Raw genomic sequence first — 17,408 nt, forward strand, 5'->3', positions numbered from 1 at the left:
GCAACAGGCCCACGTTGTTATGGAGCTAACCGGGAAACGGGGTGCAGACGGCAGCTCACCTGCGTCCAGAGCTGCCGCGGCTGACCGGAAGAGGGCGCCAGACGCCACCCTCCGGCCCCAGGTAGTGTGGGCAGGGGCAGGTAAGCAGAACCCTAGTTCCTTATCCACCCCACATCCGGCACACAGGCGCCCCGAGACACCGGCGGAGCAGACGTGGCCCCGCCCCAGCATCTTTCCTGACACCACCACCGCCACTTCGGGGAGAAACTGAGGCCAGAGGCAGACTAGCCTCAGGCCACGCCACATAGCGGCTCGCAGCAAAGCCGCGGCGGCAGCCGTTCCCAGGGCTGGAGACTGGAGCTCTTCGGACCCGCGGCTGTAGGCAGAGCCCACCAATCAAGGAGTCCCTATCCGACGGGGGCGGCCGGGAGGGCCAATCAGAGAGCCCCGGCCGGAGAAGGCGCCTGCCAATGCCGGGCGCCCAGCGTGCGGCGGCGGAAACAGTCGGGTCTGGCCGGCGGGGGGCGCGCCGTGACGCTTCCGTGAGGGGGTGGTCTCGGCTCTGCGGTGACAGAGCACCTCCTTTTGAAGCTGCCTCGGTTTCTCGGGGCCTGGGAGCTGGACGCTCCGGGCAGGCACTCTAGCAGAAAGGACACTGAGGCTGGGAGGCGAGCCCGGGGGACTGCCTGGCGGAGGCGGTGCCGGCTGTGGGGCGGGGCGGAGAAGCCCCGCCCCCTACAGGCCCCGCCCCCGGTCGCCCCCGGGCAGCCCCAGCGCTCGGACCTGGCGCCGCCAGTGCTGCGGGCTCCGGTATGGATGCCCCCGGGGCCCCGGCTCCCACGGCCGGCCCGGGCCGGAAGGAGCTGAAGATCGTGATCGTGGGCGACGGCGGCTGCGGCAAGACCTCGCTGCTCATGGTCTACAGCCAGGGCTCCTTCCCTGAGGTGAGGCCCGCCGTGGGCTGAAAGGTGGGCTGGGGGCCGCTCGGCCACCCTTCAGCCCTCTGTCCGCTCCGGGATCTGGACCGCCAGGGTCCCCTGAACAGGGACAGGCGGCCTCCATCCATCCCGGGGCGCCCCCTTCGGGAGTTCCAGAACCTAGTGGGGTGAGGGTGCACCTGGGCCCCGCCGGCCCGAAAGACCAGCCCAACCCCTTCTCCGGCAGAACTACGCCCCATCTGTGTTCGAGAAGTACACGGCCAGCGTGACCGTGGGGAGCAAGGAGGTGACCCTGAACCTCTACGACACGGCCGGTGAGTGCGTCCGTACAGGGGTCTCACGGAGACGGATTTCCCCCTGGGGCATCCCCACCGCCAGCTTCTGGGAGGGCCCAGGCAGTCTCTCCATTCCTCTGGGCCCCCCCAGTGAAAGGTGTTTGGGAGTGCTGAGCGCCAGCTACCCCTCCCGTGGCTCCAGAAAGCCGTGGGTGATGCTCCCCGTGGCGCCAGCATTTCATGTTCCAGGCGGTGGTGCTTCTATGGCAGCGGTTCTCAACCTGTGGGTCGCAACCCTTTTTTGGTGGGGGAGTCAAACGACCCTTTCACAGGGGTCGCTTAATACATCCTGCATATCAGATATTTACATTACGATTCATAACAGTAGCAAGATTGCAGTGATGAAGTGGCAATGAAGATAATTTTATGGGGGGGGTCACCAGCACGTGAGGAACTGTATGAAAGGGTCGCTGATGAGGAAGAGTGAGAACCCCTGTTCTATGGACTGCAGCTGCTAGGATTCCTTGTGTCCCTCTGAGCCCTGCAGTGCTGAGCCACCACCCTGGGTGCAGGCTCCAGGACCCCGTGGCTTTCTGAGATTGGATGGGCTAAGGCTTTGTTGAGGGGTCTGTTTCCTCCATGCTCATTCCAGCCCCGTGGTGGAGCATTCATGGCTACTGTTCTGGTTCCCACCAGGCAGTGTTAGCAGACCAGCGGGATCTCGGAGAGATCATGGCCACTGCAGGTTGAGAATAAGGTTCTGTGTGCTACCTGTTGCATCTAATGCAACAGGGTTCTGCTCACTGCATTTGAGTTGGAGGTGTTGGGGCCACAGAACCAACTGGGTGGACTGGGAGAGCCTCCATTTAGTCCCCAGTCCCCTCTGGGCTGAGCCAGTGCTGAGGAGCAAAGGTCCCAGGTCCCCAGGTGGGGCTCTCCCAGACTCTATGACTCAGTGTTTAGAGTGACCTGGGTGGAACCACATCTCATGGGGCGGTCCCTCCCCTGACAGACAAGCTTTGTTTGTGTGAGGTGGGGGCTTCTGCTAACCCTGGGTTGAGCCTTTGTCTAGAGCTGGGAGGAGCCGAAGGGGGCTTCCCTGGCCCTGGACCTCTCCTCCAATCTGAACTTTGACCTCTTTGCTGAACACTGTCCTCGCCCTGCCCCATCCCATCCATCCTCAGCACAGAACCAGCCCCTCTGCTGCTACCACTAGCAGTCTGGGAAAGTTGGAGGTTCCCAGGAATTCCCCAAGGCTGCTGGACTGGCTGTGCTGTGTTTGGGGCACTCCGGTTCACGTGTGCTGGACACTTTAGGGTGAGTGCTGATGGGTCAGCTGGCCCTTAGCTCCCCTAGGGCTCTGGGAAGATTTCTCTCCTGCCTCTGCCTCTACTCTGAGATCCAGGCTGCTTGCCTGCCTGCTTTCCCCCTTTCCCCACACCCCATCAGACTGAGAGCAGGGCCTTTCTGGTGTGGAAAGACAGCATCAGCCTAGGTGGGCACGAGAGCAGGTGCTGGGTATGAGGAAGACTCAGCCTCAGAAGTATTGTATGACAAGAAGCAATTGGGGTGGGGGGGCTCCATCACCAGAGTCGTGCGAGTGTGACATCTTGGTCCATGATGCTTCCTTCCCCAACATCCTGCCTCAGCATTAGCCGCACTTCATGCCACCCCCACTGACTGTGTGGTTGACGGTGCCGGTGCCTGGGTCTGTTTCCCCATCTGTAATCAGGCCTAGCCTCCGTTTTCTCAGCTCTGGTGACACCCACCTACCCCTCAGGGCTCTTCCCAGCAGCAAATGAGCGATGCTGGGTTTTGAGCCTCATGGAGCTCAGAGTGGAAGGGGCTGGTCTCAGAAAGGAGGGGAGGAAATATGGCAGCCTCCTCAGGGGGCCCTGCTGCGACTGGGTGATGAAATGGCTGGTCACTGAGCCACAAGCGGGAGAGACCTCGTCATTCCTCCCACTGAGTATGGCCCAGCCCCATGCAGCCTGAGCAGGAGCCTCCTGAGGGGATTGTTGGGTGAACGAATGATGCATCTGCCTGCTAGAGACACTGCTGGGGAGGGCCCTGTGGGAGGTAAGGTGGACAGCTGTCAGGACATGGCAGATAGCCAGAGAGAGGGGAGGTGGCTGTAGGAGGTTCTAGAACCCTCCAACCCAGCAGACTAGAGCAGAAGGGTTTGTCCACAGGCACGCGGCTGCCCGGGCATGTGGGGCGCAGGGTATCCAGAGTTCCTGGGCCTCAGAGGTGAGGGGGCGGAGGCTCTGAACACTGCTGCCCTCAGCCTCCCCTGCAGGGCAGACACCCTCTGAGGCAGGAAGCTGTGGTGAAGACTGAAGTTTCCTGGGCTGAGGGGAGGTGGGGGTAGGGGGTATAGCATTAAGACACCATCTAGACACACAGTTCCTCTGGACTCTGGGGTGGGGTCCAGGCTTGGGGGTCAACAGGAGGGGTCACCCCTTTCCTAACCAGAGGCGAGGACAAAAGGAAAAGGGGGCAGAGTGTGGCTAAGGAGTTGGATGTCCTGAGCCAGAGAAGTGGGGAGTCCTGGAGACTTGTGGGAGCCACATGTGAGGGTCAGTTCAAATGTGGCTTTCCTTCTAATTGGGGGGTAGGGATGGAGGCTGACACAGCCCCAACTTCTACCTATGGGGAAGCAGTGCAGGTGGGTGGGACCAGCAGAGTTCTCAGAGTGGGTTCCTCTTCTGGCAGCTTCCCCTTCTCTCACTGCCTCGACCCCTCCCTTGACCAACACCCTAGTCACCCAGGAGGTACCCTTCAGCAGTTAGGGAACCACTGTCGCCTGAAAGCACCTTTTCCCTCAAGTCACCTCTGGGTTTCAGAGACCCCAGGCTCCCCAGAGAGATTGCTGCTGCAGCCAAGTTCCACCCCACAGAGGAAACGTGGTGTGAGGAGAGCCCCAACTTCCGCTCGAGCTCCGCCCCTGCCAGCCTCACTGAGGTGGGAGGCTTCAAGGCCCGGGGACCTTTCTCTCTGAGGAGTAAGTGCTTCCGAGAATCTGGGCCTCCAAAGCTCATCCAAGAGGCCAAGGTGGAGTCCAGTGTCACAGTGGGCAGGTGGCTGGGTACCCTAAAGCTTGGTGGCGTGCGATGGATTGATCGTCCTTCTGTGACCTTTCTGGCCATGGTCTTGTAGCTCTCACCAAAGGACTGGGGGGTTCTATGCAAATGAGGTGCTCATGGCCCACCAAGGGGATTGGACAGCTCACTAAGAATGCAAATATGGTTGGGGGTACTCTTGTGGGCATGGAACTCTGCCCTAAAAGAGGGGATTGGTCAGTTTTGCTACCCTGCTAGGCATAAAATGATCCAGCCCAGGGGCAGACAGGTAGACGTCCCTACCATCAAGAAGACATGAACCAAGGGTGTCCTTTAGACCAGGGTTCCCTGTGCTGAGAACCTCCTAGACCCTAGACAGAGAGAGTTGTAACCTTGGAGATGGCAAGCAGCAGTGGCTGCAGAACCAGGAGTCTGGCACCACACGGTACAGTAGGCTTCCGGGTCCACAAAGCAAGGCAGTTACAGGGGGTACCTCCAGCCAGATCTAGGTGCGCTGACCCTCAGAGCTAGAGAGCTGAGTACCTTCAGGCCAAGGCTCGCTGGTGGAGTGGGTGCCTGAAGGCCTTATTGGTGGCTCTGAGTAGCTTTGCCTGAGCAGTGTTACCAACAAGAGGCTCTCCTGACTGAAGAATTGTATCCAGAGTCGGTCTTGATCTTGAATTGTAAACCCGGAACAACCCCAGTCAACCCCATAAGCGTTACGTATTACTCCAGCTCCCTGTGGTGATTTCTGTGAATTCTGTCAGCAGAGGAGCGGAGTGCTGGTGGTCAGAGCTGACCCTCTCATAAGAATCAGCTTTGGGCTGCTGTTCCTCATTCTTAACACCCTCTCCCCCCCTCGGGAAGTGAGAGCTGGTCAGGCACCCTCTGAGCCATTTCACACTTGGCATCAGTATGGTTACACTGGGGGCTAGTAATAGTATCATTGTGGGCCCCCCAAAGCTTGTGGGCCTAGAGATCCCAGGGTGACTGCCCCCCCACTCCACTGGGTCTTGTCGGTGAGGTTTGCTCCGTACCTTGGATGTGGGCTGGGAAAGCTGCTGCTGGTAGGTAACTTGCAGGTCGATTTTTGAAGTCACAGGAATCCTCGCTGGGTCACAGGTTTGAACCATCAACCTTTCAGTTAGCAGCTCAGCGCTTGACTGTGGCACCACACACCAAGGCATTCAACTAGCCCTGCTGGGAGTCCTTTGTCATTGAGAAAGCTGCCCCTTATCTGTGTGACCTTAGCCATCTCACTCACTCCACCTCTCCCTGCCCTGGAGTTCCTGCATGGCACCTGCTGAGTTGAGGCAAGCAAGGGCCTTCAGTCAGCTGACCTTGGCACTGGGGACTTGAGCTGGCATGCCAGCCCGACCTTGACAAAGGTCCCCTTAAGCCTCTGCTTTCTTGGGCTCTTAGGGCAAAGAACTCCACTCCACGCCCTGGCACTTTCCCCGCCCTGCTTACCTGGGAATCAATGCAGGGCCCCTCAGGGAATGCCCTTGTGAAGGGCTACATAAGACCCCATGGCACATGGGGCCCGCAGCTGCCTTTCACTCACGCTGGTTGGCACATTGTCCATTCCCTCCAGGTGCCTGTATGCCAGGTGCTACTGGACCCCAGGTGGCTGCCTTTTCTGGCGATCCGCCAAAAGAGAGGAAACTTATCATGTTCATGTGACATCAAAGTGGTCCGTGTGGTGAAGGACAATGGAAGCATAGTGGGGGCAGAGCAGAAGCTGAAGGAGGCTGTGGTTCCTGCCGAGGGCCTTTCTAGGTGGTGTCAGGAGGGGCACCCTTTCTGTGGGACCTGAAGTGGGGGAGTGTTCTAGAAGCGGGGACCACCCACCTGCTTCAGCAATGCACTGAAGTTCTGCCTGCTGGCGAGGGGGGGAGGCGGATGGCAGTTGGCCCTCCTCTGGCTGCCTCTGTAGCAGTGTCCACCTTGCAGCCCCTGGCACGGAGCTTAGGTTTGGTTAGGGACAGGCAGGCATGGCCCCCGCCCTGGTGGTGCTGTCTGGGGGAAGGGGACAGGACACAGCATGGATGTGAGGTGGCGAGGTCACTTCTTCAGACTTTGGTCTGGCAGGAGTGAAGGGCAGGCTCCCCACCCCCAGCGCCACAGGGAAGGATTCAGGACTGGCTCCAGTGGGGCCCGCGTTCTTTATACCGGATTGGCTCCTGGATCAGTAGAGGCAAAAAAAAAAGCACGGGTGCCACGGGTCAAGCCCTGGACAGAAAGGTCTGTGGTTCAAACCCAACAGCCTCGGAAACCGCTACATAGGGTTGGCATGGACTCAACAGAGGGGAGGGCGCTTTGGGTGGGTTTAGTGGGGAGGTGGCAGAATCCAAACGTTGGATCAGCCCAGTGTTGATGCGTGAGTGTGGTGGGAACGTGTGCTAGGCAGGCCTGGCCGTGGAGCTGACCCTCTTTGTGATGGCCCGTGTCAGGGTAGACTGGTGCTACCTGCGGGTTTCAATGGCTGGTTCTCAAATGTGGATCTCCAGGCCTTTCTTCCCAGGCACTTTTGAGGGGGTCTCGAGTGTTCAGCCATTGGGTTGGCAGCAGGGGACCTGGGAACAACTCGCCCCCCCCCCACTTTTTCTTAAGAAACAGCTGACCCATCAAGGTGCGGAGGTCGATGGCTCAGAGCTAATACGTGGATTTGTTCTGGATTGGGAATGGTCTGCACAGAGACAGGGTACATGGGGAGAATGCACACACTCTAGGGGACCCTGGAAGTCTGAAATGGTCAGTGTAGAAGGGTGCCCATACCTCTTAAAAATCCCACCTTTGTTCTAGCTCAGCCACCAGTGGGTGCTGGGAGGGACCCTGGCCTCCGGATTCTTAAACTCTCCCTTGGTGGCTCCAGCTGAGCCAGGATGACAGCCAGTGTCCATGGGGAGACCTGGGCTGGGGGTGGGGGGGTGCTAATAGGGAATGGGAGAGAAGAGTAGCTACACTGGGCTGGGAAGGAGCCTAGGTGGGGAGCTTGGGATTAGAGACCTGGACTGGGAGGGGTCCTGAATGGGGAACTTAGGACAGGAGGGGAGAAAGACCTGGGCTGGGGAGGGCCTTGGCTGACAGGCAGTTGTTGCTCTTCTCCTGGCCTGGGGTGGGGTGGGGTGTGCCAGGACCACCTCACTTTCTCCTCCGGAAGGTAGAGGCCACCCCAGCTCTGCCCCCCACCCCACCCCATCCAAGCTGGGCTGGGCAGTCTGGCCCCAGAGGCAGCACTTTGAACCTGGCTTCGGGCAGAGAGCATCTACATCCACCTGACACAGCTTTTCCAGCTCCTAGCCTGTGGGGCCAAGCACTAACGGATGGCTTTCATTCCCAGGGTCTCTTCCACCTCCCTGCTTCTTAGGATGTATGGCCCCTCCCCTGGGAGCCCCACAACCCTTCCCATGCACACGAAGGTCACGGGCTCTGGGACAGGCAGGGAGAGCCCTCCTGAGCCCCTGCCCTCTGCTTCCAGGACAGGAGGACTATGACCGGCTGCGGCCCCTGTCCTACCAGAACACCCAGCTCGTGCTCATTTGTTATGACGTCATGAACCCCACCAGCTATGACAACGTCCTCATCAAGGTGAGGCCCCCCTCCCGGGGCGGGGGCCACCATCAGCCTCCTGGCCCTGATGCCCCGTACTCTTCCCCCGCAGTGGTTCCCCGAGGTTACCCATTTCTGCCCGGGCATCCCCATGGTGCTCATTGGCTGCAAGACGGACCTGCGTAAGGACAAGGAACAGCTGCGCAGACTGCGGGCCGCCCAGCTGGAGCCTATCACCTACTTGCAGGTGATGCCCCCTCCCCTGCCTCAGCCACTGTTGGGGCTGGGAGTCCCAGTGGTTTAGGGGGAAGCTGGAGCAAGGGGCTTCTAACAAGGGCATTTGAAATCCTTCCTAACGTCAGCCGCCTACACTGGGCTGAACATGGCTTCCTCCATGGAACCCTCGCCCAGCGCAACAACTCTTAGTAGCCCCCTTGACACTAGGGCCAAGTGGAGGCCCAGGGAGGTCCCTCAGCTCGCCGGGGGACGCACACAGCTCTCCCCCCAAGACCTGCCCTCTAACCACACTCCCAACAGGCCTTGCTTCCAAAGTAGGTCCCTGGGCCCTGGTGTCACAGGCAAAGCTCTGCATGAGGCACTGGAGTCTGGAATGTCCCGGTGACAGCTACTTGCCTAAAACCCAGGGCTCCGCAGGGGTTCTGAGACTACAGAGCAGGCTGCCCCATCTCCCCCCCTCCCCGGGAGAGGCGAGTGGACTGAAACTGCTGACTGTCCACTGGGGGCCCTCAGCACGTAGCCCACCATGCCGCCTACGAATCGAAGGAAAAACGAATTTTAAAGGGACGAATGCACATGTTTAAGATAAAGCTTTTTAAAAACAAAACAAAAACCTTGTAATACCAAGCTCAGGTGCCTCACCGGTACTTCCAAAAGTGAGGCAGGGTGGGGATCTGGGCAGCCCTTCCTAACTCAGGGCCTTCAGGCATCTCACAGGCAGGTGAGGACTCTTCTCGAGTGTAGCCTGAAGCTGGAGGGGGCCTGGAGGCAAGGACCTCACAGGGGTGGGGAGGAACGCCCCAGTCCCACCAGGTCCCCCTCAAACTTGTGCCTCCCTGCCTAGGGCCAGAGTGCCAGCGAGCAGATCCGGGCCGCCCTCTACCTGGAGTGCTCCGCCAAGTTCCGGGAGAACGTGGAGGACGTCTTCCGAGAGGCTGCCCGGGTGGCCCTCAGTGCCCTGAAGAAGGCCCAGCGGCAGAAACGGGGGTTGTGCCTGCTGCTCTGACCCATGTGCACCCCCAGCCAGGACTGACAGGGCCCAGGCTCGCGCCACACCCAAATCCCTCACAGGGCCCTGGAGTTGGTATCTGCTGCCTGTGGCTGGACTCTGGGTCCTATGGGAACCCACTCCATTCCCGACAGGGACTTTGGACTATAGTCTCACATCCAGGCTTGCTTTGGAGCTGGGGCCCCGTGGAGGATGGGGGACGGGGTGCTGGGAGCACACGCTCTGTGGGATGAGCCCCCTTCGTGGCTTCCACCTGCCAGGCTGGGCCCCGTCTTTGCACATCGGTTTATGCTTGAAAGGAAACCCAGTGGGCACGCAGGCAGCTGTGGGCTCTGCAGGCTGCCTGCTCCCGGGCTTCCGAGATAGGCCCAGCTGTCTCCTCCGCTTCTTCCTTCCTTTCCCCAGGAACCCGGGAGGTGGGGCCAAAGCCTATCAGGGGTACACAGAGCACAGAGGCCCAGGATGGGGCCAGGCAGGGGGCTCACACAGCGGTACCACCCACCATTCCCCTGCACAGTGCTGGGCACCCAGGCCCTGGGAGAAGAAGTCACCTCTCAAAAGGCAGGCAGAACACCCCCTCGGCCCCTGGCCTCAGTGAGCCCTGTCCCAGGACTCCTTACCCTAACCCCACTGCTGGGAAGTCCAGGTGAAAGGATTCTCCCTGAGAGAGACCAGGTTCTCCTTCAGGACTGGCCTTTTACTTGTCAGCGAGCTGCACCCTGGCCAGCCAGCCTCCACTTGTACCAGTAATGTGGGGTTCTGGAGCTGAGGCCCTCTTGGACCCAGAGGGGCCTCCCCAAGATGGAGCATGACCCCAGGTGGCTCCTGCCCCCCTTACCCAAGGCTGAGCTCCCTATGACCTGTGCCCGCTGAAGCCAGGATGGAGAGGGAAAGGGGCCCTCTGAGTATAGCCCTCCCTGGCAAGCTCAGGGGTTCCCCAGAGTACTTAGACCAAAGGCCCCTTATTCCGGCAGAATTCAAGGACTTCTACATGCAGGGGATGGCCTGGGGGCAGGGGTTAGCAAGCTCCATCCGGCCTGTGTGTCAAATCTGGCCGCTGCTTGTTTTTTTGTGAATAAAGTTTTATTGGAACATGACCACACTCATTCATTTCTGTGTTGCTGGCTTGCCCTTACCTGGCAACTGTGGAGCCTGCACAAACTGAAATATTGACCACCTGGCCCTTCTCAGAGGAGCCCTCGTAGCATAATGGTTATGCATTGGGCTGCTAACCCTTAGGTCAGCAGTTTGAAACCACCAGCCGCTCCGCTGGAGAAAGATGAGGCTTTCTGCTCCTGTAAAGAAACTCACAGGGGCAGTCCTACCCTGCCCTACAGGGTCACCATGAGTCAGAATTGGCTTGGTGACGGGGAGTTTGCTTTTTGGTTTGGCCCTTCTCAGCAAGAATTTGCTGGCTTCCAGGCTCCGGCAAACCTGAGCGTCCCAAGGGCCAGGCAGTGGCCCAACTGTGGAGGTGAAGGGGCGGTCAGGTCTCACCGGGAGGGGCGGGTCTGTGGTAGACTAGCAAGGGCAGCAGAAGGCCCAGCTGGCTGGAGCCTGGCTCACACTGCCTGTGTGCGGGACTATCATGTCGCTGCTCCCATGGAGGGAAAGTAGACACTGACTGGGATCTTGGGTGGCATCTCACTGAGATTCGAGAGGGACATGGGGAGGGAGAATCTTCTATTTTAAAAAAGCAATTAAAACTATCTTTGAAAATTCCACGGAAGGCCCCAACAAAACATCTGTGGACATCAGCAGTGAGCTCTGGTCTACCTGGACCTGTGGGAAGGGACACTTCTGTGAGCAGCTGAGGTGCAGGCTGGAGACGAGGGCAGGGTGTTCAAACGAGCCCACTGGCTTCTCCACTTTTGTCACTGGATGCCAGGTGACCAGACCTTTCCTGGCTCCAGAATGTGGCCTCTTGACTCCCAATCTCCTCAATATTCCTGGACCTCCAGGGCAGAGGGTTGGCAGCAGAGAGTTGGCAGCAGAGAGTAGCTGATCTCTATCCATCACAGCTGATTCCTGTCAGCGTAAGGGTCTTTGTCCTGCTCCCTTCATACTCAATGCAAGAATTTGGAAGAGTTCAGAGTTGAGCTGAAGGCTGAGGGTCAGGAACCCCCTAAGAGCAGACGCCAACTTGCAGTATCATAACTATCCAGGGCTGGAGTGCCCTCTGGTGGGGACGCTCTGTAAGAACACCCACCTGTATTCTAGGAGGCCTCTTTCCTGGCCAGGAGGGGAGACACAGGAAGCAAAGAGAAGGAGACACAGACCGGTGGTTCTCTGAGAACTTAAATAACCCCAGCATGGCAGGCGCTTACAGCAGAAGCAGCGTGGCCCAGGGTGGGGTGCTCCCAGGACAAACAAGGGGCTTCATTCACCCCTGTGCCCAGGACCCAGTTTAAGTGGCAGATCGGCATAAATCCAGCCCCCACCTGAGGGGCTCAGGAGGTGGGCAGAGGGGACTCCCTGAGGCGTTAGGTCCCTCCCCAGGAAGACTGGCTCAGGCTTGCCCACTGCCAAGGGCCGAGGGGAAGGCCTCGTGTTCTGGAGAGCTGGGGGACCCGGTATTAAATATGCACATAAATATGAGGGCTGGGTGGGCAAATACTGCATGGACAGGCTGAGCTCCCACTCCTGCTCCCTGTGACTCGCCGGCCCCTGAGGTCACTGCAGCCAGTGGTCTCAGCCGAGGTCCTCTCGGCAGCGGAGTGCTGACCAGAGTCTCCTGCAGTCCCACAAAGTCCAGGGGCCGGGGGTGGGGGGGCGCCAGAGGTCCATGGCTCATGGCTTCTTGGTCTTGTTTCTGTTCTTCTGGAGTTTGGTGTGCACAACTTTGAGGGTGGTCAGGAAGTTGCCCAGGAACAGGACGAGGAACGTGAGTGCCAAGACAAACACCTGGGATGGGGGGGAGGGGGGCACGGGAGCAGGGGGCATAAATCAGATAGGCATGGCAATGCCTCCTACACCCAACATGTGAACTCCCAACCACAGAGCCCCCCCTAAAGGTCCTGCCAGCAGCAAGGAGACACTTGAAGAGCAAGGGAGTGTGGTCAGGGCCTGGAGGCCCAAAAGTAGTCACCTGAGCAAACCACTGAGAGATTGCTGTTCTGCTCAAGGCTCCCGCTCCCCTGAGCCCCGGTCCCCCATACCTGCCATTCTTGGCATTCCTCGTGCCTGGAGAGCTCAAACAACGTGAAGGCATTGTAAAGCTGCCAGAACTGGAGAGAGGGGAGACAAATGCTATTCACCTGCCCTCTTGGAGGCTGGGCGAGCCCCCATCCCACCGGTCCAGACAATGATGCTGGAAGCAGGTACCTGGCCAGGCGGGTGTGGGCTATGCTGCATTCCTTGGCATCCCAGGCCCCAGAGGCTGAGGGCTTTCTGTCACCAGGGACCTCCCACAACCTCCCCCCTCACCCCAGGGCACTCACGTGGCCACAGAAGAGGAAAGGCAGGAGGAAGGTGAGACCCCGCCACATCCAGGACTGGAAGCCTTCTGGGGGAGGAAAGGGCCAGGGAAGGGCCCAGTGAGGGACAGGCTGCTCCAGCACCTGCCAGCCACCTGCAGCCCTGCCAGACCAGGTGCTGACACCCCAGAGAATGGGTGACAAGTGAAGTGACAGAGGATGTGCAAAGCGCTTGTCCCCAGGCCTGCAGGCTCTTAGGCATCAGGCCACCATGGTCCCAACTCCTGGAGGACCTGTGAGCAGGCACTGGGTTATCACTGCACGGGTTCCGCTTCACCACTCAGGCAGTGCCATCAAGAAAGCTTAGCAGTGACCCGCCTCTCCACATCCCCTTGTACCCACCCACCAATGCTTCAGTCCTCTGTGCTGTGTACCCGGCCCGGGATCCATGCTGTGCTCCTACAAGGTTGGGAGCCCAGGATGGAGGGTCGGGGTGGGTGGCGTTGAGGGAGCCTGGCACTAGGGCCCTGCTACTCACCCACCGTGAGGTCCAGGTGGTTCCGCTCCCCCAGGGCCCGCAGACGGTACAGGCAGCCCCGCTGGTAATAATATTGTAGGAACTGGACGCAGCCTGCAGGGGGCGCACAACACCCGTGCTAAGGCCTGGGAATCCCAGAACTGTGCGTGGCTGCTCTCTGCTTGAGGCGTTTCCTAAGACCTCTCCCACTCCCAAAACACACACACACACACACACACACACACACACCTCTCTCTCACACACACACACACACACACACACACACACACACCTCTCTCTCTCTCTCCTCTCTCTCTCTCTGACCCCCTCCCCCTGTGACGATTCATCCTTAATCCTGTGTGGCAGCAGTTCTGCACTGTCCCACGGGTCCTCAGGAGTCCAGATGGTTTAAGGCATTACACAACCTCAGCCATCTCAGGACCACAGCCGAGAGCCTGGGCAGCGCCTGGGCTGCCGCAGACGTGCCGTGGGCACTCGATGGGTGCCATGTGCCCTGCCCACACCCGCCAGAGCATGGAAGGTGGGGTTGGAAGCCCAACAGCAAGCTCTAAGCTGAGCTCTCATCTAGGCAGCGTGAGCAGTCGGTACTGCTCCAGCGGGTTTTCACAGTCAGGAACCCGCGGGCGGGGAGGCTCATGGCCAACCTTTCAGCCAGTGGTCAAATGAGCACTCTTCCCTTTGGACCACCAAGCACCTCCAAATATACAGTACCTGGGTTATATGTACGCATGACCAAACATACCTTATATGTACATATGACCAAAACATACCTTACCCAAGGTCTATGTACGCAGTATGTATGAGTATGGTCAGTACGCAGTATGTATGAGTATGGTCAAAATATACTTTCATGGGTTATGTGTACACATGTCTGTACAAGTATGGTAAAAATATACCTTACACGGGTTATATGTACTATGTATGTACAAGTATGACCAAAATATACCTTACACAGGTTATATGTACACATGTAAGTATGAGTATGGTCAAAGTATCTGGCAGGTCACAGGTCAACTAGAAGGGGTCATCCCTAAGGGGTTAGACCCAACTCCCACTCTCTCCCGAGTCCACTGTGTGCCTGAAGGCCCACCTGGGCTACTTGGAACCTGGGGCAGTGGCTGGAGGTGGGCAGGTAAGAGTTGATTTAGGGAGAAAATAACTCTTCTCTGAATTTCCACACACTCTTCCCAACCGCTAGCTGAGACTTTCCCCCTGGGGTCAGTGAATGTCATAGCAGCCCCTGCCTCCTGCCCCAGATCCAGGCAGACACTCACTCTGGAAAATGGAGAATGCGAGGAACTGATTGCGGAACTTCTGGTAAATGAGTCCGTTGGGCCTGGAGAGAAGGTAGAAAGGCCAAGCTGAGGTGGCTGTGGGTCAGAAGTTAGGAGCCACCCACCCCGTCTCCACCAGCCCCACCACAGAAGGAGGCTTCCAGTGGAGTGGAGGCTGAGCTCGGCCTGGTTTCAGGCTGTGGCTGCTGAGAAGATACGCAGCTGAGCACGCCCCAGGCAACGGCTCTGCCTTCTCCTCCGCCCAAAGGTCCCCTCCTTCCCATCAGAGTCTTGAGGGGCAGCCACTGTCCTCTTGAAGCCATGTGTCCAGCCGGCTGCACGCCCCTCTGCCGGCCCTTGCACAAGGATCCTCCAGGGAGTACTGCACACACTCAGTCACCGGTGTAACTTTCATTTACTTCTGCCCTTGAGACCTGCCTCCAGAACGCCGGGTCCTCAGCCAGCCGGGTCCCTGTACCCAGCTCCTGGCCCAGCAGCAAATTCACAGGCCCCTACCTGCTCCTGCTCTCTCTCCCACCCCCCACACAAACACAGGTCCCTGGGGCTGGGAAGGAGGTGGCACTCACCAAGTCAGCATCACTCCTGACAGGAATGTGGACACGTAGTGGTGAGACACCCACCAGCCTTTGATCCTGGGAGAGGGGAGAGAGGGAGAGCGGTCAGGAGTGTATGTGTGGGGGGGGAAGCAGTGGGAGGCACCCTGAGGAGTAAACCACACTGGGGGTGGGGTGGGTGGGGTGGGGGGGTTTGGTGGTGGCAGAGAAGCCATTTCTTGGGCAAGATAAGGGGGGGGAGATGTCAAGCCATTATCTTGCCTTTCTCAGTGTCCTGGGGTACAAACCGATAACCTCCTTCAACAGTGAAGGTCCCAGTGCTCCCTCCCACAGGAACATCAGAAGAAAGGCCTGATGGTCGGTCTACTTCAGAGAACCCAGGCCTGGAAAACCCTGTGCGTGCAATTCTTTTCTAACCCACAAGGGGCACCACGCGTTGGAACGGACACCACATCAACTGGTCACCTGACCTCACACACCAGGTTTAGATGAACCCCCTCAACAGACACACGGACACTCGGATTTCCAGGGGCTTCCTGCTACCCTTCCGACTGAGTCCCAAGCTCCTCCGGGCCTCGTCCCACTCCCTGTGCCCCTAGTCCTTCTGTTCCTTGGACCTGCCAAGCCTGCTGCCACCTCAGAGCATGGGTACCTGTTGGCTCCTGCTCAGAAGGCAAGTTTCAGATCCACTGCCACCTCCTCTGAAGCAGCCACAGTCCCGAAGCCCGCGGCCCCATGCACACCACAGCACTGGCTCCCTTTCCTCACAGGGCTGGAGTTATTCTGTTCCATTTAAACATGACTTGTTCCAGGTGTAATTCACCTGTTACGGGGGCTCCCTCCTCCCACGCACATGTACATTCCAGACAAGCAGGGGCCTTGTCTTGTCACTAATGTGTCTGCGATGCCTGACACAGGACAGGTGCACAGTCAGTGTGCCAAGTGAACATGTGAAAACACACACACACACACACACAGCTCCTCGAGCCTTGCAGAGGCAGGCACCCTTCACCTGGCATCTGGCACTAGCCCTGGTGTGACTTCACCCTGGGAGCCCTGCCCCAGTCCAGAGGCTGGGGGAGACCCTGTTCCCTCAGAACTCCATGGGCCTCCAGCTAGAGGCTTGGCCCCCAGACAGGTGTGCTGGTCCTCACTCTCCTGAGGAGGGGAGGTGGAAGGGCCTCAGCCCTTTCACCTTCAGAGCCCGAGCCTGCTCCTGGAGCAGGGCTGCCAGTCAGAATAGGGCGGGCCCCTGAGATGCTGGTTTGGGAGACAAGGTGAGCCGTGCCAGGTAAGACTTCCCTGCAACTTGCTTTTCTGTCCTGATGCCCAGGCCCGTACCTACAGGTCTGCCGCCACTGGCCTCTTGAATGACACCTGACCCTCGCCAGCTCTCACTGTCTCCCTCGCTGTTGCAGGGACGTCCCTGTGCCAGGGGGTGGCCGAGAAGCAGGGCAGCCACCTTCCATTCCACTGGCTTCCGCAGACCCTCAGCCAACACCAAACTCCAGCCCTCCTCGCGCCTGCCAACCTTGGGAGGTGAAAACGCGTGTGCTGAGCTTTTGAAGAGTAGCTTTCAGTGGTTGTAGAACCATCTAGCCTCAACCAGGGGCCCTGTAAGAGTAGGACCTCGGTGCCTGAGTGAGAGCACGGCGTCCCCCTGCCCTCCTCAGAACAGGCTCCCCCTGGAGCCTGAGGGTGGGGGCAACACTGCCAGGGACAGGGCTCAGAAGGCAGGGAGGGGCGGGGAGGTGCGGCTAAAGGAACTGGGCAGCACAGCAGACGTGGGAAGAGTGTTGTTACGCTGTGGGGACGGCAGTCAAGGTCAGGAAACAAAACGCTGGCAAATGGCTAATTGGAAAACAATTTGTTCTTCCGACCTCCATCTCAATCGCAGTAACTAATTTTTTAATACACACACACTCGTGTACATATATGATCCGATTGACAATAGCAACTGGAAGAAAGATGGGACTAGATGCGTGCAGGCAGTGGGCTTATGAGAAGGGGGAGCGGGAGGGACGACTCAGGGACGGTGGTGGCAGTGGCTGCAGCACTCAAGGGTGAACTCAGCGTCCCTGGCATGTGTATGGACAAGCTATGGGGCTGGGGTATGCCTGGCTGGGCCTACTTTGAAAGACATGGGGGAAGAAAAGAAAACAGAAAAAGACAACAGCCTAAACAGTTAGCTAGGAGCAGGGGCTGTCCGCAGCCATCCAGTCCTCCCCTCACGCATGGCCCAGATCATCACTGAAGCCCTCCAGTGAGCGCCTCGGGGAGAGAGTGGGGCTCAGGTCTGGACTGCCAGCGCTAACAGTGCCACTTACACGGCAGGCACCCCCCAAATGTGCATAGTGACAGTCCAGGAGGCATGGCTGGTGACGGCTGCAGCTGGCCCAGTGGCACCAGCATGAAGGTGACATGAGATGTTTACAGGTGACAGCAGGTCCCCACAGGGACAAGCTAAGACATCCATCTATCGCTACTTTGTCCCTCAGTCTCTACCCACCCCCACCCTCTGGCCTGTCAAAG

General features: G+C 58.8%; 2 protein-coding genes across 3 annotated transcripts in view; one reads left to right on the top strand and one right to left on the bottom strand.

Annotated features, from left to right (window-relative positions):
* The first annotated feature begins 404 nt into the window (after positions 1-404).
* Positions 405-10,170, top strand: RHOF (ras homolog family member F, filopodia associated). The gene is made up of 5 exons (XM_075534844.1): positions 405-944; positions 1,165-1,252; positions 7,757-7,866; positions 7,940-8,074; positions 8,909-10,170. Exons 1-5 carry the CDS (start codon positions 813-815, stop codon positions 9,068-9,070), a joined length of 627 nt encoding a protein of 208 aa, XP_075390959.1. The 5' UTR covers positions 405-812; the 3' UTR covers positions 9,071-10,170.
* A 1,188-nt stretch (positions 10,171-11,358) lies between these two features.
* TMEM120B (transmembrane protein 120B) overlaps positions 11,359-17,408 on the bottom strand; it is a 38,890-nt gene continuing 32,840 nt past the window's right edge. The window contains exons 7-12 of one of the 2 annotated variants that reach the window (XM_075534843.1): positions 14,889-14,954; positions 14,302-14,363; positions 13,032-13,120; positions 12,514-12,578; positions 12,232-12,300; positions 11,359-11,977 (exon numbers count right to left, since the gene is read on the bottom strand). In XM_075534843.1, coding sequence (XP_075390958.1) covers positions 11,926-11,977; positions 12,232-12,300; positions 12,514-12,578; positions 13,032-13,120; positions 14,302-14,363; positions 14,889-14,954 — 403 coding nt within the window. In that variant the 3' untranslated portion in view covers positions 11,359-11,925. Of the gene's footprint in view, positions 11,978-12,231; positions 12,301-12,513; positions 12,579-13,027; positions 13,121-14,301; positions 14,364-14,888; positions 14,955-17,408 lie in introns of both variants that reach the window. The other variant, XM_075534842.1, reaches the window with a different exon arrangement.

Source organism: Tenrec ecaudatus, chromosome 16 (assembly GCF_050624435.1).
Source record: "Tenrec ecaudatus isolate mTenEca1 chromosome 16, mTenEca1.hap1, whole genome shotgun sequence".
Taxonomy (NCBI): Eukaryota; Metazoa; Chordata; class Mammalia; order Afrosoricida; family Tenrecidae; genus Tenrec; species Tenrec ecaudatus.

Excerpts from the sequence above, each read along its gene's own strand:
- RHOF (XM_075534844.1), top strand. The coding sequence starts at position 813 with ATGGATGCCCCCGGGGCCCCGGCTCCCACGGCCGGCCCGGGCCGGAAG. Across the intron at positions 7,867-7,939 it reads ATGACAACGTCCTCATCAAG|TGGTTCCCCGAGGTTACCCA; the intron begins GTGAGGCCCCCC and ends CTTCCCCCGCAG. Across the intron at positions 8,075-8,908 it reads AGCCTATCACCTACTTGCAG|GGCCAGAGTGCCAGCGAGCA; the intron begins GTGATGCCCCCT and ends CTCCCTGCCTAG.